Consider the following 17,634-nt stretch of genomic DNA (forward strand, 5'->3'; position numbering starts at 1 on the left):
ACCGGTCCTTGCTGCTGAGCCCTAACTTCCAAAGAGCTAACATCAGGGACTCCTTGAGAAAGAAAGCGGCCCAGGCCAATTCCATGTCAGGGGGTAGGAAGCAGGGGGGAAGGTGGGTTTTTTAACAGGAAGAAATTGTGATATATTTTAAAACGCTTGCATTAAACAAATAAAGCTTTCACCCTCAAAATACAACTTAGAATTCTGTGTTTCCCAAGGAATTATAGGGGTTCCTCTTTAAGACTGGATCCTTTATGTGTTACAGGCAGAGGACGAGGTAATGGTACCTGAGTTTAAAATGGTACCGGAGGGGCGCCTGGGTGGCTCAGTCGGTTAAGCGTCCGACTTCAGCTCAGGTCATGATCTCGCGGTCCGTGAGTTCGAGCCCCGCGTCGGGCTCTGGGCTGGTGGTTCAGAGCCTGGAGCCTGCTTCCGATTCTGTGTCTCCCTCTCTCTCTGCCCCTCCCCCGTTCATGCTCTCTCTCTGTCTCAAAAATAAATAAACGTTAAAAAAAAAATTAAAAAAAATAAAATAAAATGGTACCAGAGTTTAAAGGCGTGTGACGGTTCAATTCTATTCTCATACCTGTCAGCAGATTTCTGCGGCATTTGTTTCACCTGAGATAAGGTCTCCCGGCTCCCTTTTTTGGCCCTTTGTGAATGAGAGAACCACGGGATGGGACGCGGCTCAACACTGAGTAAGTTGGGATTGAATGGATGGGAGGACCCCGCCCTGTGGGGAATGCAGAGAAACTTCACTAAACCTGGTGGCAGGGAAATCAAGTATTCCCTCCCTCCCCTGCTGCCTCCACCACCAAATCGACACCCACTCTCACCCATACACATGCACACACACATGCTTTGGCCCCTGGTTTTTAAGCCCCATCTCTAAGATTAATTAAATTGTCTGTGTCATTCATCTAGCTCATCTTCTTTCCGGAAAACCCCTCCGAATTAAACTAATGCTTAATCCGAATTAGAGCCCATCCAAGGCATCTAAGCACCGCTCATTACTTGCTAAAGCAGGATCTCTCTTGCCCTCAAACAAGCAAAGGATTTCAATGAGACCTCCCAGGACAGGGACGGGAACAGGGTAAGAAGTTCCCTTTGTAAGCGACATGCTCCTTTGGAAGCTTCTGTGTGTCTAGGTAGGATTAGAACTGCCTCGTTTCCTCCGGGTTCCCCGAAGGTTTCGCTTTTGTAGAAGCGTGCCAAGGGAATGGGATTAGGACTGCTTGGTAAATTGTGCTTCCTCCAAAATTAGCACAGCGTGGACCCAAGTCGTTCTCACGTATCCCTCACTCCAACCTATAGCCCTCCCGTGCCCACCTCTCTCCGTTCTGCCATCACTCTGGCCCATGCCGCTGTCATCTGCCAACATCCACCGTCCTCACTCACAGACACCCCTGCCATCCCTTCCTAAATTGTTCTTCTGCTCCCACTCTAGCTCCCCTCGGACCTAGTCTCCACACCATCACCAGAGTAATCCCAACTCAGTTCCCACCCTTGCCCTGCAGCTCCTTTCCAGCAGCTCTGCATCTGATTTAAAAAAAAACCCAAGGCCTCTGCCCTGGCTAACAAAGCCCTGCTTTATCTGGCCCTTTGGCCTCTCCGAGCTCATGCCACGACCTCTTCTTCCCCTTGTTGCTGTGTCCAGCCACACTGCTCTTCCTGAAGTATGTCAAGCTTGGTCTTGCCTCAGGACTCTTGCATGTGCTGTTCCCTCTGCCCAGAATACCTTTCCCTTATATGTCACCTTGGCTTGTTTTTCTCCTTATTCAGGTCTCGGCTTAAATCTCGCCTAGAGATGCCTTCTCGAACCTCCCAGTTCAAGTAGCTCCACTTCTCGTCTCCACCAAGTTACCCGGTTTTATTTTCCTCGTGACTCTCAGAACATTTTCCTGTTTATATATGTGTTTGTTGATTATCTGATTTCTGCTTCTGAATGTAAATGCCTACAGGACAGAGACTTCGCCCCCACAATATCCCCAGAGCCCAGAGCAGTGCAAACACTTGGATGAATGATTGACTGAACAAGGAAACCCCTCAATATAATTCTCCTTTGCAGATTTCCACCTTTGGCTAATAGAGGGCAAGTTCAAAATTCAGATGAGTGGTTCTGTGCATAATAATGCTTTATCTTTGTAAGGCACTGTCTCCTGAGAGTGTCCCGGCAACTACCCATGTTGGGAACAGGCATCGCATCTTGCCAGGGCTCAGAAGTTGAAATGACTCACCCAAACCTCTCTCTCTTACACACACAGGTGAGGTCTCAAATCCAGGTCTTTGTTTACAGGACGTAAACGCCAAGAGGACAGAGACTTTGCCTGTCTCGTCCCCACAGTATCCTCAGGATACATAATATCCTCAGCAGGTATTTGCTGGAGAAATGAGGGATACATGAATGAGCAAACTCCTGGGTAGAAGTCTCTCTGTGAGACGGAGGCACAGTCTAAAACAAAGCCGATTCCGACCTTTCACCCCATCTGGCTGCTCTGCTCTCCGTATCCAGAGGACGCTCCTCCCCTCTTGGCCCCTGGATCCTGGGTCTGAGAAGCTTCCAGCTCAGGAGGTGTGCGCACCACCCCTCCCAGCCACTATGCTCGCCCTGTCTTTGGGACTCCAAGGTTTAAAAATTCAAGGCTTGGGGGCGCCTGGGTAACTAAGTCGGTTAGGCGTCTGACTTCAGCGCAGGTCATGATCACATAGTTTGTGAGTTCGAGCCCCACACGGGGCTCTCTGCTGTCAGGGCGGAGCCCGCTTGGGATCCTCTGTCCTCTTCTCTCTCTGCCCCTCCCCCACTGGTTCTCTCCTCTCTCTCTGTCTCTGTCTCTCTCTCTCAAAATAAATAAACTTAAAAAAATTTTCAAGGTTTTCACGAGGCCAAAGTTCTTGCTTCTCCGCATGGTCTGCGATGCAGCAGTTCGGAGAAGCAGTTCTGAGAGCTTGTTAGAAAGACAAGAGTTTCAGGCCCCCAGGAGTGCTGAACCAGAGCCTGCATTTGAACAATATCCCTAGCTGAACTTGGTGCCCATTAGCACTGCAGGGCTCGGAGCTACCTTTATCTGGCATTCCGATCTCTATTTTGCTTGTGAAATACCTGAGCCTTGGGGCCCCATCAGCTCTCAGGCCCTCCTTCTGAAACACAGATCCTTTGGCGGCTGTTTTGAGAGCAGGTCTAGGAAAGAGAACTAATATCCAAATCCCGTGAGTCACTCATTCAGTAAACATTTATTAAGCACTTACGCTGTGCAAGGCACATGACTGCTCCTGAGGACACAAGCGCGGGTAAGACAGTATCTCCCCCGCCCCAAAAAACCGGGTAAACAAATGATGTATAATGCTAATTACACATTGTAAGAAATACTAGTCTGAAGGTGTGCTTCTGATAACAAAGTGTGATGGGTGGGGAGGCGGGACGGGGAGACTTGAGAAGGAGAGATTCAGGAAGTCCTCTTGGAGGTGATGTCTAAGTGAAGTCCTGCAGGGTGGAGGAGTTGAGTTGAAGTCTGAGGTCGGGGAGAGGCGGCGGGGTAGGCAGATACTTTCTCACTGAGGAGACAATTGGTAGGAAGACCCTGCCCCGGAAGAAGGGGCTTGCATCGGAGGAGGGCCGCAGTGTGGCTGGAGTGCACAGTGGAGAGAGGTGGGGGTGGGGGCCGGAGCCAGATCCCATAAGGCCTATGGGCTTGAGAAAACAAAAGCAGTTTTTCGGCTTTTTTTAAACATTTATTTGTTGTTGAGAGACAGAGAGACAGAGTGTGAGCAGGAGAGGGGCAGAGAGAGGAGGAGACACAGAATCCGAAGCAGGCTCCAGGCTCCGAGCTGTCAGCACAGAGCCCGACGCGGGGCTCGAACTCACAAACCGCGAGATCGTGACCTGAGCCGAAGTCGACGCTTAACCGACTGAGCCAGCCAGGCGCCCCGAGAAAACACAAGCAGTTTTATCTCCAGGGCCATGGGATGTTGTGGGAGGGTTTGGCAAGGCAAGGGCAGAGCCAGATTTCTGTTTGACCCCAGCTAACATGGTGGGGTGGGTGTTGGGGGGAAGGAATTGTAGCAGGTGGAGGCAGTAGCAGGGAGGGTGACCGCAAGGAGGCAACACTGAGGCGGGGCAGGGGACCGGGCGTTCTCCTGACTTGGTTCTCACCACAGCCCTGGAGACCGGTGTCCTTGTCCCCTCCATACAGAGATGGCAAGTGTACTGTCTCAGAGAGGGGAAGGGACTTCCCAAGGTATTGGCAGGCCACGATGGCCAGATCTGGCACAATAATGGTGATGATAATGACAGTCTCCAAAGTTTATTGTTTAAATGCTGCTTTGTTTACGATTGCCTCATTGAAGACTTAACCTCCGCCCCGAAGATGGGGATTTCATTTTTTTACCCCTTCTGATTGGTGAGACAAACAATATTCAGAGCTGAACTGAAGTGGCCAAATTCACTCACCCAGAGGTGGCAAAGGGACAGAAATCCTGGGGTCTCACCCTAGAACTATGTCTCCTGTCTCTGGGGTATGAGCCTGACTTCTAAATCCCAAGTCACCTCTAGTACCCAACACCACGCCTGGGGCCACCTTTGCCTCCGTTTTGCCATTTATAAGGGCAAAGGGGAAATAGCGGAGGAAGGAAAAATCGTATTTGCTGGAAGGCAGCATGACGGAGCTGTCAGCTCGCAGACTCCAGGCCTAATCTCCAGCTCCTCCCCTTCTTTTCCTGCTTATTTCCCTAAAGTGAAAGATTCTTGGCTCACCTAAAACTCTCCAGAACACCAGGGTTCCAGGGCACCGTCCCTGAGAGTTTGTGTTCAAATCGGTAGCAGAGTCCTGACCCTCTGTGCAGGGTATGGTTCCCCACCGTGGGAGGAATCCCGTTCCCAACGTGGAAGAGAGACAGCAAGAACAGGGCGCAGCAGCGGCACTTGGCCTGGAGTCGCCACACTTTCCCCGTCACCATGGCAACCCTTGCCGGCTGGATGGGACAGAATGCTGAGAATACGCAGAAGGGAAATGATGTAGGACAGCGGCAGCAAGAGGGTTCCTGCCTGACGCACGCACGGCCACCCTGCCAACCTGTCCTGCCCCCAACCCAGCACAGGCACCAGCACTAAGTGCACAGAGAGTAATAATAAGAACAGCAGTCGTTCGGATGCTAATAATGATTAACACGTACTGAGGGCACTAACTGCCGGACGGAAACAGATCAAGGCGCCCAGAGACCCCACGTCTGAAGGTCGTGGAGCTGCGCTCTCCGTATTAACTCAAAGGGGAAAATGATATAAAATAAATACACCGAAATCCAGGAAAGATTCCAATTTTCTGCCATCGTGGGCAACTACTTGCCATCATTGCAAAATGTCCCCGACCCGGACGAGAGAGGAAATGGTGTGGACAGCTGTGGCCCCAGCTGTTTGCAGCGTGTGTGGAGGGTGGGGCTACTGACCTCTGACACAAAATTGTATTTCTTAACTGAATTCCACTGCCCGCCTCTTCCAGTTCTTCCCACTCCCCCTACTGTCCCCCTTCACCCACCCTCGTTCCCCCCGCCCTGGGACACCCCTTGGGGAGGACTGCTGATTCTGACTTAAGTAGGACACTTTAGGGGACTAAATCTGAGTCCCCATTTGCATCCTTTCCAGTTTTAGAGTGTCGAGTTTGCTCTTTGTTAGGTTTGAATTCTTTGGGGGCAAAGAAAAAGGAAGTTGCTGATGACTGTATTTGGCTGTGGCCTTAATGTCTCCCTCAGAAGGGTGTTGCTGCAAATCTATGTTCAAACATTCTAAGTTGGTTCTTCTAGGCTCTCTAGCATCACATCTGTTCAGAAACAGCTGTTCGGGCTGCAGCAATGATCAAAGCTGTGTATTCCGGAGCTCCGGTGCTCTAAAAATGGCAAACACTTCTCTTTCTCTTTATATATATATATATATATATATATATATATATGTACATGTACATTTACATATATGTATATGCATAGAATATATTATATATGTCATATATATTATATATGGATATATATGATATATGTTATATATGGGGTATATATAATATATATGATATATGTGTATATATGTATATATGTGTATATATATATATGTATATAATCAAGAATATATATTCTCTGCAGAAATCTATTTTAATTATTCTGACATCTCAGTCCAGAAGCAAAATATTCATGTGCCATTTTAAAATTCACCAGGAAAATTCGTCAGTAAGAAGGCCTCTCCCTGCTCTTTTGGATTTCAGAGCTTTTTTTTTTTTTTTTAAGTTTTTATTTTTATTAAGACAGATTTCTGTCTGTCTTTTATTAAGACAGAGAGAAAAAGAGAGGGGGAGGGGCAGGGAGAGGGGAAAGAGAGAGTCCCAAGCAGGCTCCACACTGTCAGCACAGAGCCCGATGCACGGGACTTGAACTCATAAACCGTGAGGTCATGACCTGAACGGAAATCGGATGCTTAACTGAGCCACCCAGGTGCCCCAGGACCATTTTTTTAAGTTTGTTTATTTGAGGGAGAGAGAGTTTCTGTGCACCCACGCGCAAGCGGGAGATGGACAGAGAGAACCCCAAGCGGGCTCCATGGTGGCCGTGCAGAGCCTGACACAGGACTCAAACTCACTAACTGTGAGATCAGGCCCTTAGCCGAAATCAAGAAACACCTAACCAACTGAGCCTACCAGGCGCCCTGGATTTCATGATTATTTGGAGGAGATTACAAAGACTGCAGTCTCAAGAATGAGATGCGTGAGGGGAGGCTTGATTTGTACGATCTCTATATAGAACATGTTCAATTATAGTTCTATAGGAAGAAATAAAACCCTTTCTCCTGGGTGAGAGTTTCTTTGAATCTAAAAAAATATATCAGATGTATAGATGTATACAATATGTATGCAAATCTGTCAGTCTGTCTGCCTGCCTACCTGCTTATCCATTCACCCATTTGTCCATCCATACACCCACCCATCTGCCCATCCATCCGTCTAGCTAACTAGATATCCTTTCTTGACACCCATGTGATTTGGTTGGTCGGGTTTCTCCTTGGCTTTCTCAATTTAGGAGATGACGTAACTACACCCAAAAATAGCTATCACAGCATTGTTAAAGACATCCTTGTCAGAGACAATAAAGGGCAATGATTTGTCAATGGATTTGTAAAATGGTATTCTTTCAGTATCATTTCTTTTTAATTTTTAATGTTTATTTTTTGAGAGAGAGAGAGACAGAGCACGAGCGGGGGAGGGGCAGAGAGAGAGAGGGAGACACAGAATCCGAAGCAGGTTCCAGGCTCAAGCTGTCCGCACAGAGCCCGACGTGGGGCTCGAACTCACAGGCTGTGCGATCATGACCTGAGTCAAAGTTGGACGCTTAACCGATTGAGCCACCCAGGCTCCCCGCAGTATCACTTCTTGGTGAAACTTTAATGCAATTCCTCTTTGATTGGTTGGAAACTTAAAAGGGGGGTGAGGTCAAACAGGACCTGGGCGTCTGTGTGCCTGGGTTGGAATCCTGCCTGGCTTTGCAGACTGGTTAACCTTTCCGAACATTAGCCACACGAACAGTACCTACCTCGTGGCGTTGTGGGAGGTTGAAAAGAGGAAACGCCTATAGCAAGCGGGATGCCTGGCATCTGGTAGGCACGCCATCCATGCTAGTTGATGGGGGAGCGTTAGGCAAGCTGAGGGGCCGCACCCCCCCCCACTCCCACCCCCAACCAGGTGGGATGTGTGCTATTCCTTGGGCACTCCTGGCTGACCAAGAATGAAGGAAAGGGGAAAAACAAATGGTTAACTGATAGAGATCATAGTCCCGCAGGACCTCAGTCTCCATCACCCCTCCACAGTGATGTGGGAAACGAAGGCAGAAGGAAATGGCGGATAGAACTAACTTTCCTTATAACCGGCCGCCTATTGACACTTGAGGCTGGCAGAGTAAAACGTCCAGGAACTCCTTACTGTCTTAATGCTTTGCTGGAAAGAAAAACAACCTTAGCCTGGCAGTAGCCAGGCCTCCAGTATCCTGGGAGTCTTCTTTAATATATGAAAATCTCACTGGAAACTTCCCCTGGACTTTACCTCCCCCCAACCCCATAGTATATACCCAGTCTCTCCTCGTGGTCCCTGGGGCAGCTCTTCCTGCCCACGGGTCCCGTCCCCGTGCTTCAGTAAAATCACCTTCTTTTGCACCAAAGACGTCTTCAAGAATTCTTCCTTGGTCTTTGGCTCCAGAACCCCACTTTCACTCCAAAAAAAAAAAAAAAAACAAAAACAAAAACAAACCTCATCACTAGCTGTTGTAATTGTTATTCTTACTCGAGAACTGTTCGTGATTCTGGAAGTTGGGGGTTCATGGTGCTGGAGGAAAGGGTCTTCCTTTGGTCTTGGTTGCCCGCCCCAAACTGATCGGTCTTTCACTGGTGGTTAAGTCAAAGAGAAAAGGTATGCATTAAGAAGTCTGCAGCTCCTCCAAGTGAATAGAAATGACACTTCAACTCCCTTGCCCCTACTCCTGGAGAAGTCCGCCAAGTCTGGTCACTGAACCAACGACACACACTTAGGGAAGCCAGTAGATACACCAGAATCGTAGAGATGGCCCAGACCCGATCAAAACTCCCATTCTCGCCTGCAACTTTTGTTTTGTCTCCCTGTCTCGATACTTTCAAACATGATACCTTGCGCCCAGATTAGTTTTAAGAACGAAGCTTCTGTTTTAAAAGCAAATACCAATTGGAAGACAAAAAAAAAAAAAAAAAAAATCCCGTCCATTGCCATCCCCGTGGCAGTGAGGTTTACGGGGAAAGAACGTGGGATTTGGTAGATGGGGCTTGAATCCAGCCTTTACCTCATACGGGTTGTGTAACCTTGCAGGACACCCAACTTCTCCCGGAGATAGTTCTGTCTCCTGTTCAGTAGCTCCCAGGGCAGGGGTGGGGGTGGGGGCGCGGGGAAGGGAGGGTGCTGGCTATGCTCATGTATGTAAGTGCCTAACATACCAAGGTAGTCAGCAATTACGGGTTCCCTCTTCCAGAATCAAACCATTCCCTCACTGCCGAGTCAGGCGAGCTGAGAGTCACCTGAGAGATGAGGCCATTCTACACTCCTACCCCCAACCCTATAGCAGGTCTTTGGAATCAAATAAATCTTCAATAGCCGGCTAAACACACAAGGGGCCGCTTCCCTTTTCCCTCAACTATGAGAGGTGAATTATGCCTCCACGCATTCAGATAAGGCGGCTCAGGTCTGTACTGGACCCCGCCTAAGACCTTTTATGCAGTTTCACACATGTTTATTACACCCAGTTCTCATCCTGGCTCACTCACTCCAGAACACGTTTTGAATGTCCTGCCGCCTGTGGCGGGTTCTGCAGCGGGGTGGGAGGGTCATTCCTGGGGATGTTTGGTCCTTTTCTCTCTCGGGGGGTGGGGGGGGGGGTGCGGTGGGAGACGAGTGGAAAATAATCTCTTTAAATGGTGACATTTGCTTCATCACGTTGACATTTTTATGGTATCGAAGCCCTGCTTACTGAAATAGAACTCCAATGAAAAGGATAAAGAAAGCTCGGGCTTAGATTTGGACACCGCTGTTCATTTTTAACTTCCTGAGACACAGGGCTCTTTTCCAACTCTGGTCACCGCACTGAATCACAGTAAGACACTTTTTTTTTTTTTTTCTCTCCTTTTCCAGCCAGTCAACAATGACACCCAATTTGACTAGGAAAAAAGATTCCAACTTAAAATATTCTGACAAGGTTCAGGCATGCCAAAAACACAATGTTCTTTAATAAGAGACTGAATTGGTACTGCAGAAGAGTTCATAGTAGGGCACGAATGTTCATTTTCTGAATTCTTAGAGTTTATTCAAAGCCTGCGGTCCGGCTCTCAGAGCACTGGCAGGGGGTGCGGGGGACATTTGCGAGGGAAAATTTTCAAAGTTGGGAAATGACATGAATTATCAGGACCAGCATGTCACGAAGGGCAGATTCAAACCACAAGGTGCTTGTCTGAAGCAGCACTTGCCGTGGCACGCATGAGCAGTAAGGGCCGCTCTGAGCCAGGGAGAGGCACGATCAACAATCGCTTCCTAAGGTATGACGGTCCATTCTGCAAAGAAACTTCTCTCTTCTGGAACTGGGAGTAGAGGGAGGGGAATTAAGAAGCTAAACCGGAAACGGTGCAGGGGTTAGAAGCTAGGCAATGACTTCGAAGCCCCGTAAAGTTAACGTGGACAATGGTTACCAGCCTTGGGAATAACTAAGGAGGGACAGGACCAAGAGACGTTCCAGAACAAAAAACAGTAAGGTTCTTTGACTTCCTGATACTAGTATACATACTAAAATGGAGAGCAATAGATCCCAAGTATGTCCCATGGGGCCCTGTGTTATCTGTAAACAGAGACTGTAGGCAAAGAAATTTGGTGGTGGGGGGGAGGCACTTTCAAACAAAGTAAAATGGGTTTCTTCATTGTCCAACCTCTCAAAGCCTCAGCAAGCTAATTGCACGATTTGATTTTCCACGAAACAGGGTGCCTTATTTTCTATGTTTATTTAATGACCGAACTTCACATTTTTTTTGTCTGTTTCTTATAGAAAGGATTACCTTACTGTTTTGAAGATCCCGATTTGGGAAATAAATATGGAGTTCCTTGTTTATTATTCTGCCATTCCATACTTCAGAAAAGAATTACTCTTTTGTATCATTGACATCTCCACAGTTCCTTAATTTCTAAAATCAGGAATTTACTTTCCCCATGACTTTCGATCAGACTTTAAGGGGGTATTTATCCAACTTTAAGAAAGAAATCCATAAAAAAATCATTTTCCTTTTGAACTGGGTGTGGATACAAAGCCATTACCAAAAGAGGTTATGAAACAACTTGATTGTTAAGGATGGTGAAGAATGGGGTAGAGGACTTTCCTTTTTGGGTGAATTTGGGTGAACTACCAGTGAATAAGAAAATGCAGCCCAAATAGCCTCTCACACGCTATAGATTCACCGTTCTGTGATTTAAAACACCCACGTGTTGCACCTACATATTATTTTCAGATTTAATTGTTATATCACTTACAGTTGATGTGCACTTGCCTAACATAAATATTTCTAAAAAAAATTAAATAAATAAAACAAAAATAAAACAAAAACCAAAAAAAACCCCGGAATCTACTTATGTCTTTTTTTTTTTTTTTTTTTTGCCCCTACTTTAAGTGCCTAAACCAACCCAGAACGCCCAGGGATGTTGTCGAAGTGGCAACCAAACACCACCCACATCTCCAATGTCCCCTGGGGCTTCCTCAGGGGCCCTTCACTGAACTGGGAACATAAGTTTTCCCGCTATTGTCAGCCAAAGCTTGAGTGACCCAGTATTCCCGGGGGAATATCTAAGCGCTGCTTAGCCCTTCAGGCTAAGGCCCCTCAGGCTCCCCTACAGCTGGAAGAGCTACAGGTTGGAAAGACAAGTTAGATGCAAAAGACCTCTACAGTCCATTTGTCTCAGGACGAGAACGGCTTCTTCTCGTCTTAAGACTACTATCCTCGAGGTGAGAAAGAACAGAAATTAAATTTGACAAGACAGAACATTCTCTGTGTTATGCTTCATGCCATAATAAGTCCTGAAGTTAAAAGTTTGAAGATGTGGTGTAAAATGTAAACACGAATACATTGTGGTGCTCGGTAGTCCACGTGATTAACGAATCGAGTCAGAGATCGTACTTTGAATTCACATGCTACAGAGATTATTATCCCAGAGGCCATATCCTGTGATGTTAGGATCCAGGGAAAAACTAGGGGTTTGAAAGTCCAGACTTATTAACCAAGATCCTCTTGTATGGTGGCCAAAAATCAAGGCTCTTCATTAGCAAAGACCACAAATCAAACCCCCCACATACTGACCTTTCCTTACTTTTATTGGACATTGGCCTTCAGCAGGTGACTGAATGCTCGAATCCTGGCCGAGGCCTCCCATACGCACGGGAGGCTATTTAAAAAAAAAAAAAAAGAAAGAAAGAAAGAAAAGAAAAGAAAAGAAAGGGAAAAAAAAAGGACTCTGCAGGGCAACGTGTGAACTAATAGTACAGATCAAAGACAACAACCCACAGATATTTACAAACTTACACAAGCAACGCATACTTGCGACTGGTCCCTATATGGCTGGACATCTTTTCGTATCAGTATGTTCTGCCTTGGCCCGAGATATACACCTAATATTTTTTTAAAGGTTTCATTCCTGATCATGGAAGCATAACCTACTCATGTTGCAAATAAATAAGTATATTAAAAAGAAAGCTGAGTTAAAAGTTTTATTCATTCAACATCTCACATTACAAATATTTAAAAATTATATGCATACTGGTATAAATAGTCATTTGCAAACTATTTAATAACATTAATTTTCCACTAGCACTTCAACAAATGAACTCTTTTAAAAAAGGAACTGTGTTATATAACTTAAGAGTAGAACATACAAAAATAGGAACTTAACGTGAAAATGACTTTAATAAAAAATGAATTACCCTTATTTAAAATGCTATAATAAATACTACAACCTCCCCATACACAGTAAAAACTATATGGAAATTCAGCCAAGTAGTACAATTAACTGACATACTTAAATAACTTTTCCTTCTGATAATATGAGCAATACACTGGAAAAAAAAAAAAAAACATTAGGGATTAGTAAAAACTAGACACCCACTTGCTAAAAGTTTCACTTCCAAAAAATATAACAAAAATCTGATGAAAATTATAAAAACTAATTATACTTTAAATTTTAAAAATATAAAAAATAAAACAGTTGAATACAATATTGTCCCAATTCTTACAATGCTATCAATCACAGTAGCTTTAAAATAAGATAATAAAATAAAGCAAATGACCAAAACCTCTTTTATTCCATTTTTAAAAATAATCTCAAATTTACATTAGTAGAAAGATTGATTTCTGATTCTTTTCTTTAGAAACACCAGCAAGAAAGAGGATTACTCTTAACAGTAGAAAATGACATTTTTAAATGTCTGCAATTAAAAACAAAGAATTACACTGCAAAGATCTTTCAAAAGTTTGAAATAAGTATTGCACATAACTTGAAGTTAACTTGCCACAATTCATCACATTCAAGTTTTAAATCACCTTTTAACAGAAGATTCAACTCTTCAAAACAAAAGGGGTGAATTATCAAGTCTTTCCAACAGCACTCTCATAAAATGCTAAATTCGTTCACTGCAAGTTTTATTTTGCATTCTGCAGAGGTCTGTGTATGGAGAAGTATATATATTATACCAAAGCGTGGGGACCAGAAGGGGAAGGGAGAGAGGGTTCCTTTACATAGAAAATAATCAGAAACACTTTATTTTACATTGCAAAAATAACCATGTAATTACTCTGTAACTACATTGTAAGTACATGGCTGGTGCCATGCTAGTGTGCTAGAACTACATGCTTGGTAAATTGAAGTGATACCCTAAAATCTGTAAACTAATTCCATGTTAATTACGTTTTGAGTTACATGGTAACTCCCAACTACAATCCCGTGTAATCTGAAGGACATGTAATCAATAACGTTCAGAGTAATAGATAATAATTGTTTATGCCCTGTAAATTGAAGTGTAACCAAATAATCTGTAAACACGCTTGTCACACAATCACAAGTAAATATTAGTAGAATAACAATTTCTTACATTAGTCATGCATACTAACATTACACACCTGTCCCACGGCAGGCTATTTTTTTTTCTTTATATATAATTAAAAGAGCAGACATCTCTGAATCAAACACTTAACATCAATTTATTAATATTAAAAATGGCTAAACATTCACCAAGAATGTCTGCGTTGTGAATAATTTTAAAAACTTAGTAAGAAGCTGTAGACAATTTTGTTATTTTAAATTTCTACCCTATGCTTATGCGTTTAATTTTTTGTCTTTTTAGGAACTACCGTGTTATCTGTCATTTTCATGCGAATTTTTTTCATTAATTTGTGACTTTACATAGACTATTTCTTAAATTATAGGTGCACCAATAGCTGGTGCTGGGGAAGGATGTTTAAGCAACATGCTTTCTCTTCTCTGCAGACTCTAAAATAGCATTGCCAGTGCACAACATTCATAATTTAAAATGTATGCAGAGCACTGAAATGTATAAAAAGCAGAATATAAGAAAATAAAATTTATTAAAATTATTTATATTAAAAAATGAAGTATATGAAGATCTCTCAGTAATAAAAGTACAAAAAGCTACTCTTTGCAATATGAAAAATTGAGGTATTGCATAAAGAGATATCCCGTCAGTGAAAAGTGTGCCTAAAAATGTTCACTGTTGGAAAAACAAGATATACAAAAGTAGTGCATAACAAATATACATTATGTGCATGACAAAATAAGTTAGCTACAAAAACACTGTACCGAAATTCAGCAGGTCATGTACAAAGGGAAAAATTATTATTCAAAGCTAGTTCTCAAACAGTGTTATTTCTTGTTAACTCATCACACCTGTTTACTGAGTAGGAACAGTACAATAGCACACCCCAAGCCACCTACAAGCATCGAAAAGAATAAAAAGAGGCAAATGAACGTTTCGGTTAGAATCATGTAGTTCAGGAGAAAAGAAAAAAAAGTCCCTGACCAGCTACACAAGAGCACCCTCCATTCGCATGACTGCTTTCCGTATTTGCAGGGAATTCTTTAAAAGCAGCTCCCTTTCTATGTCTGACCATTAGACAGCATATGCCTCCATTTTGACCTTTGGAACTTAACAGGTATGCAGTTCGTTAAAGCCTGTGCTAAAAATAAAGGACTGCTTTTCCTAACGATAATCAGCAGGGGTCATCAGCCAGGTGGTTCCACCGTAGTGCTGGGGCAAGTCTTTGGTTTTGAAGGATCCAAGACGGTACTGTTAGGTAGCACAACTAGCAGGATTTTTGTTAATGTTTTGCACACCGGTAATAATCCTTTTGGTGGTGGGTAGGGCATTTGATAAGAGAATGTCAATTAAAATAAAAGTTACTTCCATGACCAGGGCTTCAAGAGACTATTTTAAATTTACCCCTGAAGCGTACTGTTCAACACATAATAACGCCTTTCGAAGCTAGAATTTTATGTATAATAAAGCATGCATTACTTGATGAAGTTGGCACTTCAAACACTGACTATGTCCCATGCTAAGTTCTGAAACGGTAATGTTATTTTTATTTTATAGGAAGAGTAAGATAAACATACGTACCTTTGCACAGATTTACACAGTTACTTAGTTCAACAGTGCAAAACACTCTGCAACTACTTAACTTTTTTTTTTTTTAACTTTTTTTTTTTCCGTTGTCTATGTTACAACTAAATTACAGGATACCCAAAGCAACTTTAAATCTAAAAGTAAGCCAATCGGCAGCCAATTTGTATATTGGTTTTGTTTCCCAGTTTGGGCTACAACTGTACTGTTAACGCAAAATCAAAACTGATGTCCTTGAGGTATCTCTAGATCCGTTCTGTTCTGTTTTGTTTTTTAACGTCAAAATGGAGAGCAAAGGCTGACACCTGATGAGTGTTTACTAAATTAGGATATAGAGTTTATATATAACATCAAAAATAAAATTTATACATTTGTTCTTCGGGGGGAGGAAATGCTAGTTTTCCCACCAGTTGTCATTAATTCTAGCTTTGGTAGGTTTCCTGGGGCCGTGACCAGACGAGGAAGTTTAAAAATAAATAAGTGCACTCCCCTCAGTAGTACATTTACCCAATTTTTACATTCTAAAGGTTTTTAAATGGTTGAAAAGAAAATAAACCTAGCTCTGCCTACTTTACTATTTTTTTTTTTTTTTTTTTCTGCTGTGGTAGTAACTCGGAGGCGTCATGAAATTCTACTCGGCCTCGAAACCCTTACAGTTTGTTCTAATGCTGCTTCGATCTTGCTCATGCATTTGTGTTTGCTTTAACATGCTCTTTCCTGTTAATAATTGTTAACTTCCTCCACTGCTGTAAATGAATAAAACGGTGGGGGGGGGGGGGGGGCAAAAAAGAGAGGCAAAAAAGAAAGAAAGGAAAAGGCAAAAGCACTTCTCTGGGGGAAAAACTGTGTCAGGACAGACTGATAGTGTTACTGTTGCATGGTTAATTTTAATAAAAGTATTCTTATATGTTATATTATTAACAATAATTTAATTAAAAACCCAAAATACTCTATTGTTTCATTTCTCTTTTAATATTTCTCTTTCTCCTCTAAGAAAATGTTACAGGAAGTTTTGGATCCTCTTGGTCTCCAGCAAAACAAGAGAATAAAACTTCCGTGCAACACGATGGCAATACGAAAAAGGAGTTCGTACGTACTGTTTTCAGTGACACGAGAATCTACAAAACGCCTATATTATAGGTCATTCTTTTTGTTACACTATTGTTAAGTTACGGGCTGCTACAAAAGGACATGCCAGCGTGAAGAGGGCGAGGAAGGGGTCAGAATTAACAGAAGAGTGCACTTATTCTGAGGCCTGAAAATGAGCACTGTAGTTACCCTTTAGTTCCAGCGGAATGAAATATGTCGCGGACGGTCACCGCCTTCCTTCACCAGGGGCTTGTGGAACTCCCTGCCAGCACGAGAATGAATAGCAGCCCAGCAATATTCACAGTAATACTGCAGACAGGTAACGTTAGCACAGAAAAATGGAGCAAATTTTCCACCACAACGGGCCCCCTGACATTCATCACACAGCTGATCATCCAAGACATATGGCTTAACTTCCACCTGCAATCGAAAAGAAAAGGAAGGCGTTTACACTTTTCAGTGAATGGTCCAGGCACCTCTTACTGTGGTGCGTGCACTTCCAACCTCTGTCTGAATCAATCTGTGCCGGGGTGCCCCGGAACAAGGGTCAGTAGCTCTTTTCCTGAAATTAAGGCAGTCCAGTCCATCCTTAAGGACCTGGTGAGGCTTTTGTACTCCTCATTTTACATTTCTGTCTTATTAAAGAACCACTTTTCAAAGGAAAAACAATTCGGCCAGAAATAAAGAAGGGAAGCCAACTGTTTAGAACATCACGAGATTAAACCCACAGGAGCATTTTTATAGACACAAACCATCGCTTTAATCAGTGGATCTGGATTTTTGTCATATGTGGAATTGTAATTTGAACAAAACCAACGAAGGGCTTCCCAGTTCCACAAAATAGCACTTCAGTATTCGCATCAGAGGGAAGATGCCTGACTTCTGTGTCATAAGCGTCTAAGTTGTAATAAAGGCTGGGTCACGGTTTCTATTTACAGTGTGCACATCGTGGGTTATTATCACCCAGACTCGGAACTCTGAGCAAACAAGACACGGCCGTAGTACTCACAGTCTAAAACCTCGCCTTATTCTCTGTCAGTAAGAATGGTTCAGTCTAAAAGTCAGAGGTGAATTTCTAAAACTGGGTCTGTTCCAGTGTTCAATAGGCCAACCTGTCATTTGAGTCTCTCAAGCATTAAAAATAACCTGGCTGTTAATTCACCAGTGAGAAAAGAGTTGGTTATTTTTAGTCGTAGAGAGACTCAGGGTTAAAATTCCCTTATACCAGGCCATCACTACCACCGGTGCCATCCGGTTGTGACAAGGAATCCTGACAAAGGTTAGCCATGAACAAAAGAAGACGAGTGACAGGAAGACGGGAAGAGCAGACAAACCAGAGCA

The 17,634-nt window shown here is 43.6% G+C and overlaps 1 protein-coding gene across 5 annotated transcripts in view; it reads right to left on the bottom strand.

Moving 5' to 3' along the window:
• Positions 1-6,298: 6,298 nt before the first annotated feature.
• CPEB4 (cytoplasmic polyadenylation element binding protein 4) overlaps positions 6,299-17,634 on the bottom strand; it is a 73,048-nt gene continuing 61,712 nt past the window's right edge. For all 5 annotated transcript variants that reach the window (XM_049647771.1, XM_049647770.1, XM_049647772.1 and 2 more), the window contains one exon: positions 6,299-16,713. In XM_049647771.1, coding sequence (XP_049503728.1) covers positions 16,486-16,713 — 228 coding nt within the window. In that variant the 3' untranslated portion in view covers positions 6,299-16,485. The remainder of the gene's footprint in view (positions 16,714-17,634) is intronic.

Source organism: Panthera uncia (assembly GCF_023721935.1).
Source record: "Panthera uncia isolate 11264 chromosome A1 unlocalized genomic scaffold, Puncia_PCG_1.0 HiC_scaffold_17, whole genome shotgun sequence".
NCBI classification, from domain to species: domain Eukaryota; kingdom Metazoa; phylum Chordata; class Mammalia; order Carnivora; family Felidae; genus Panthera; species Panthera uncia.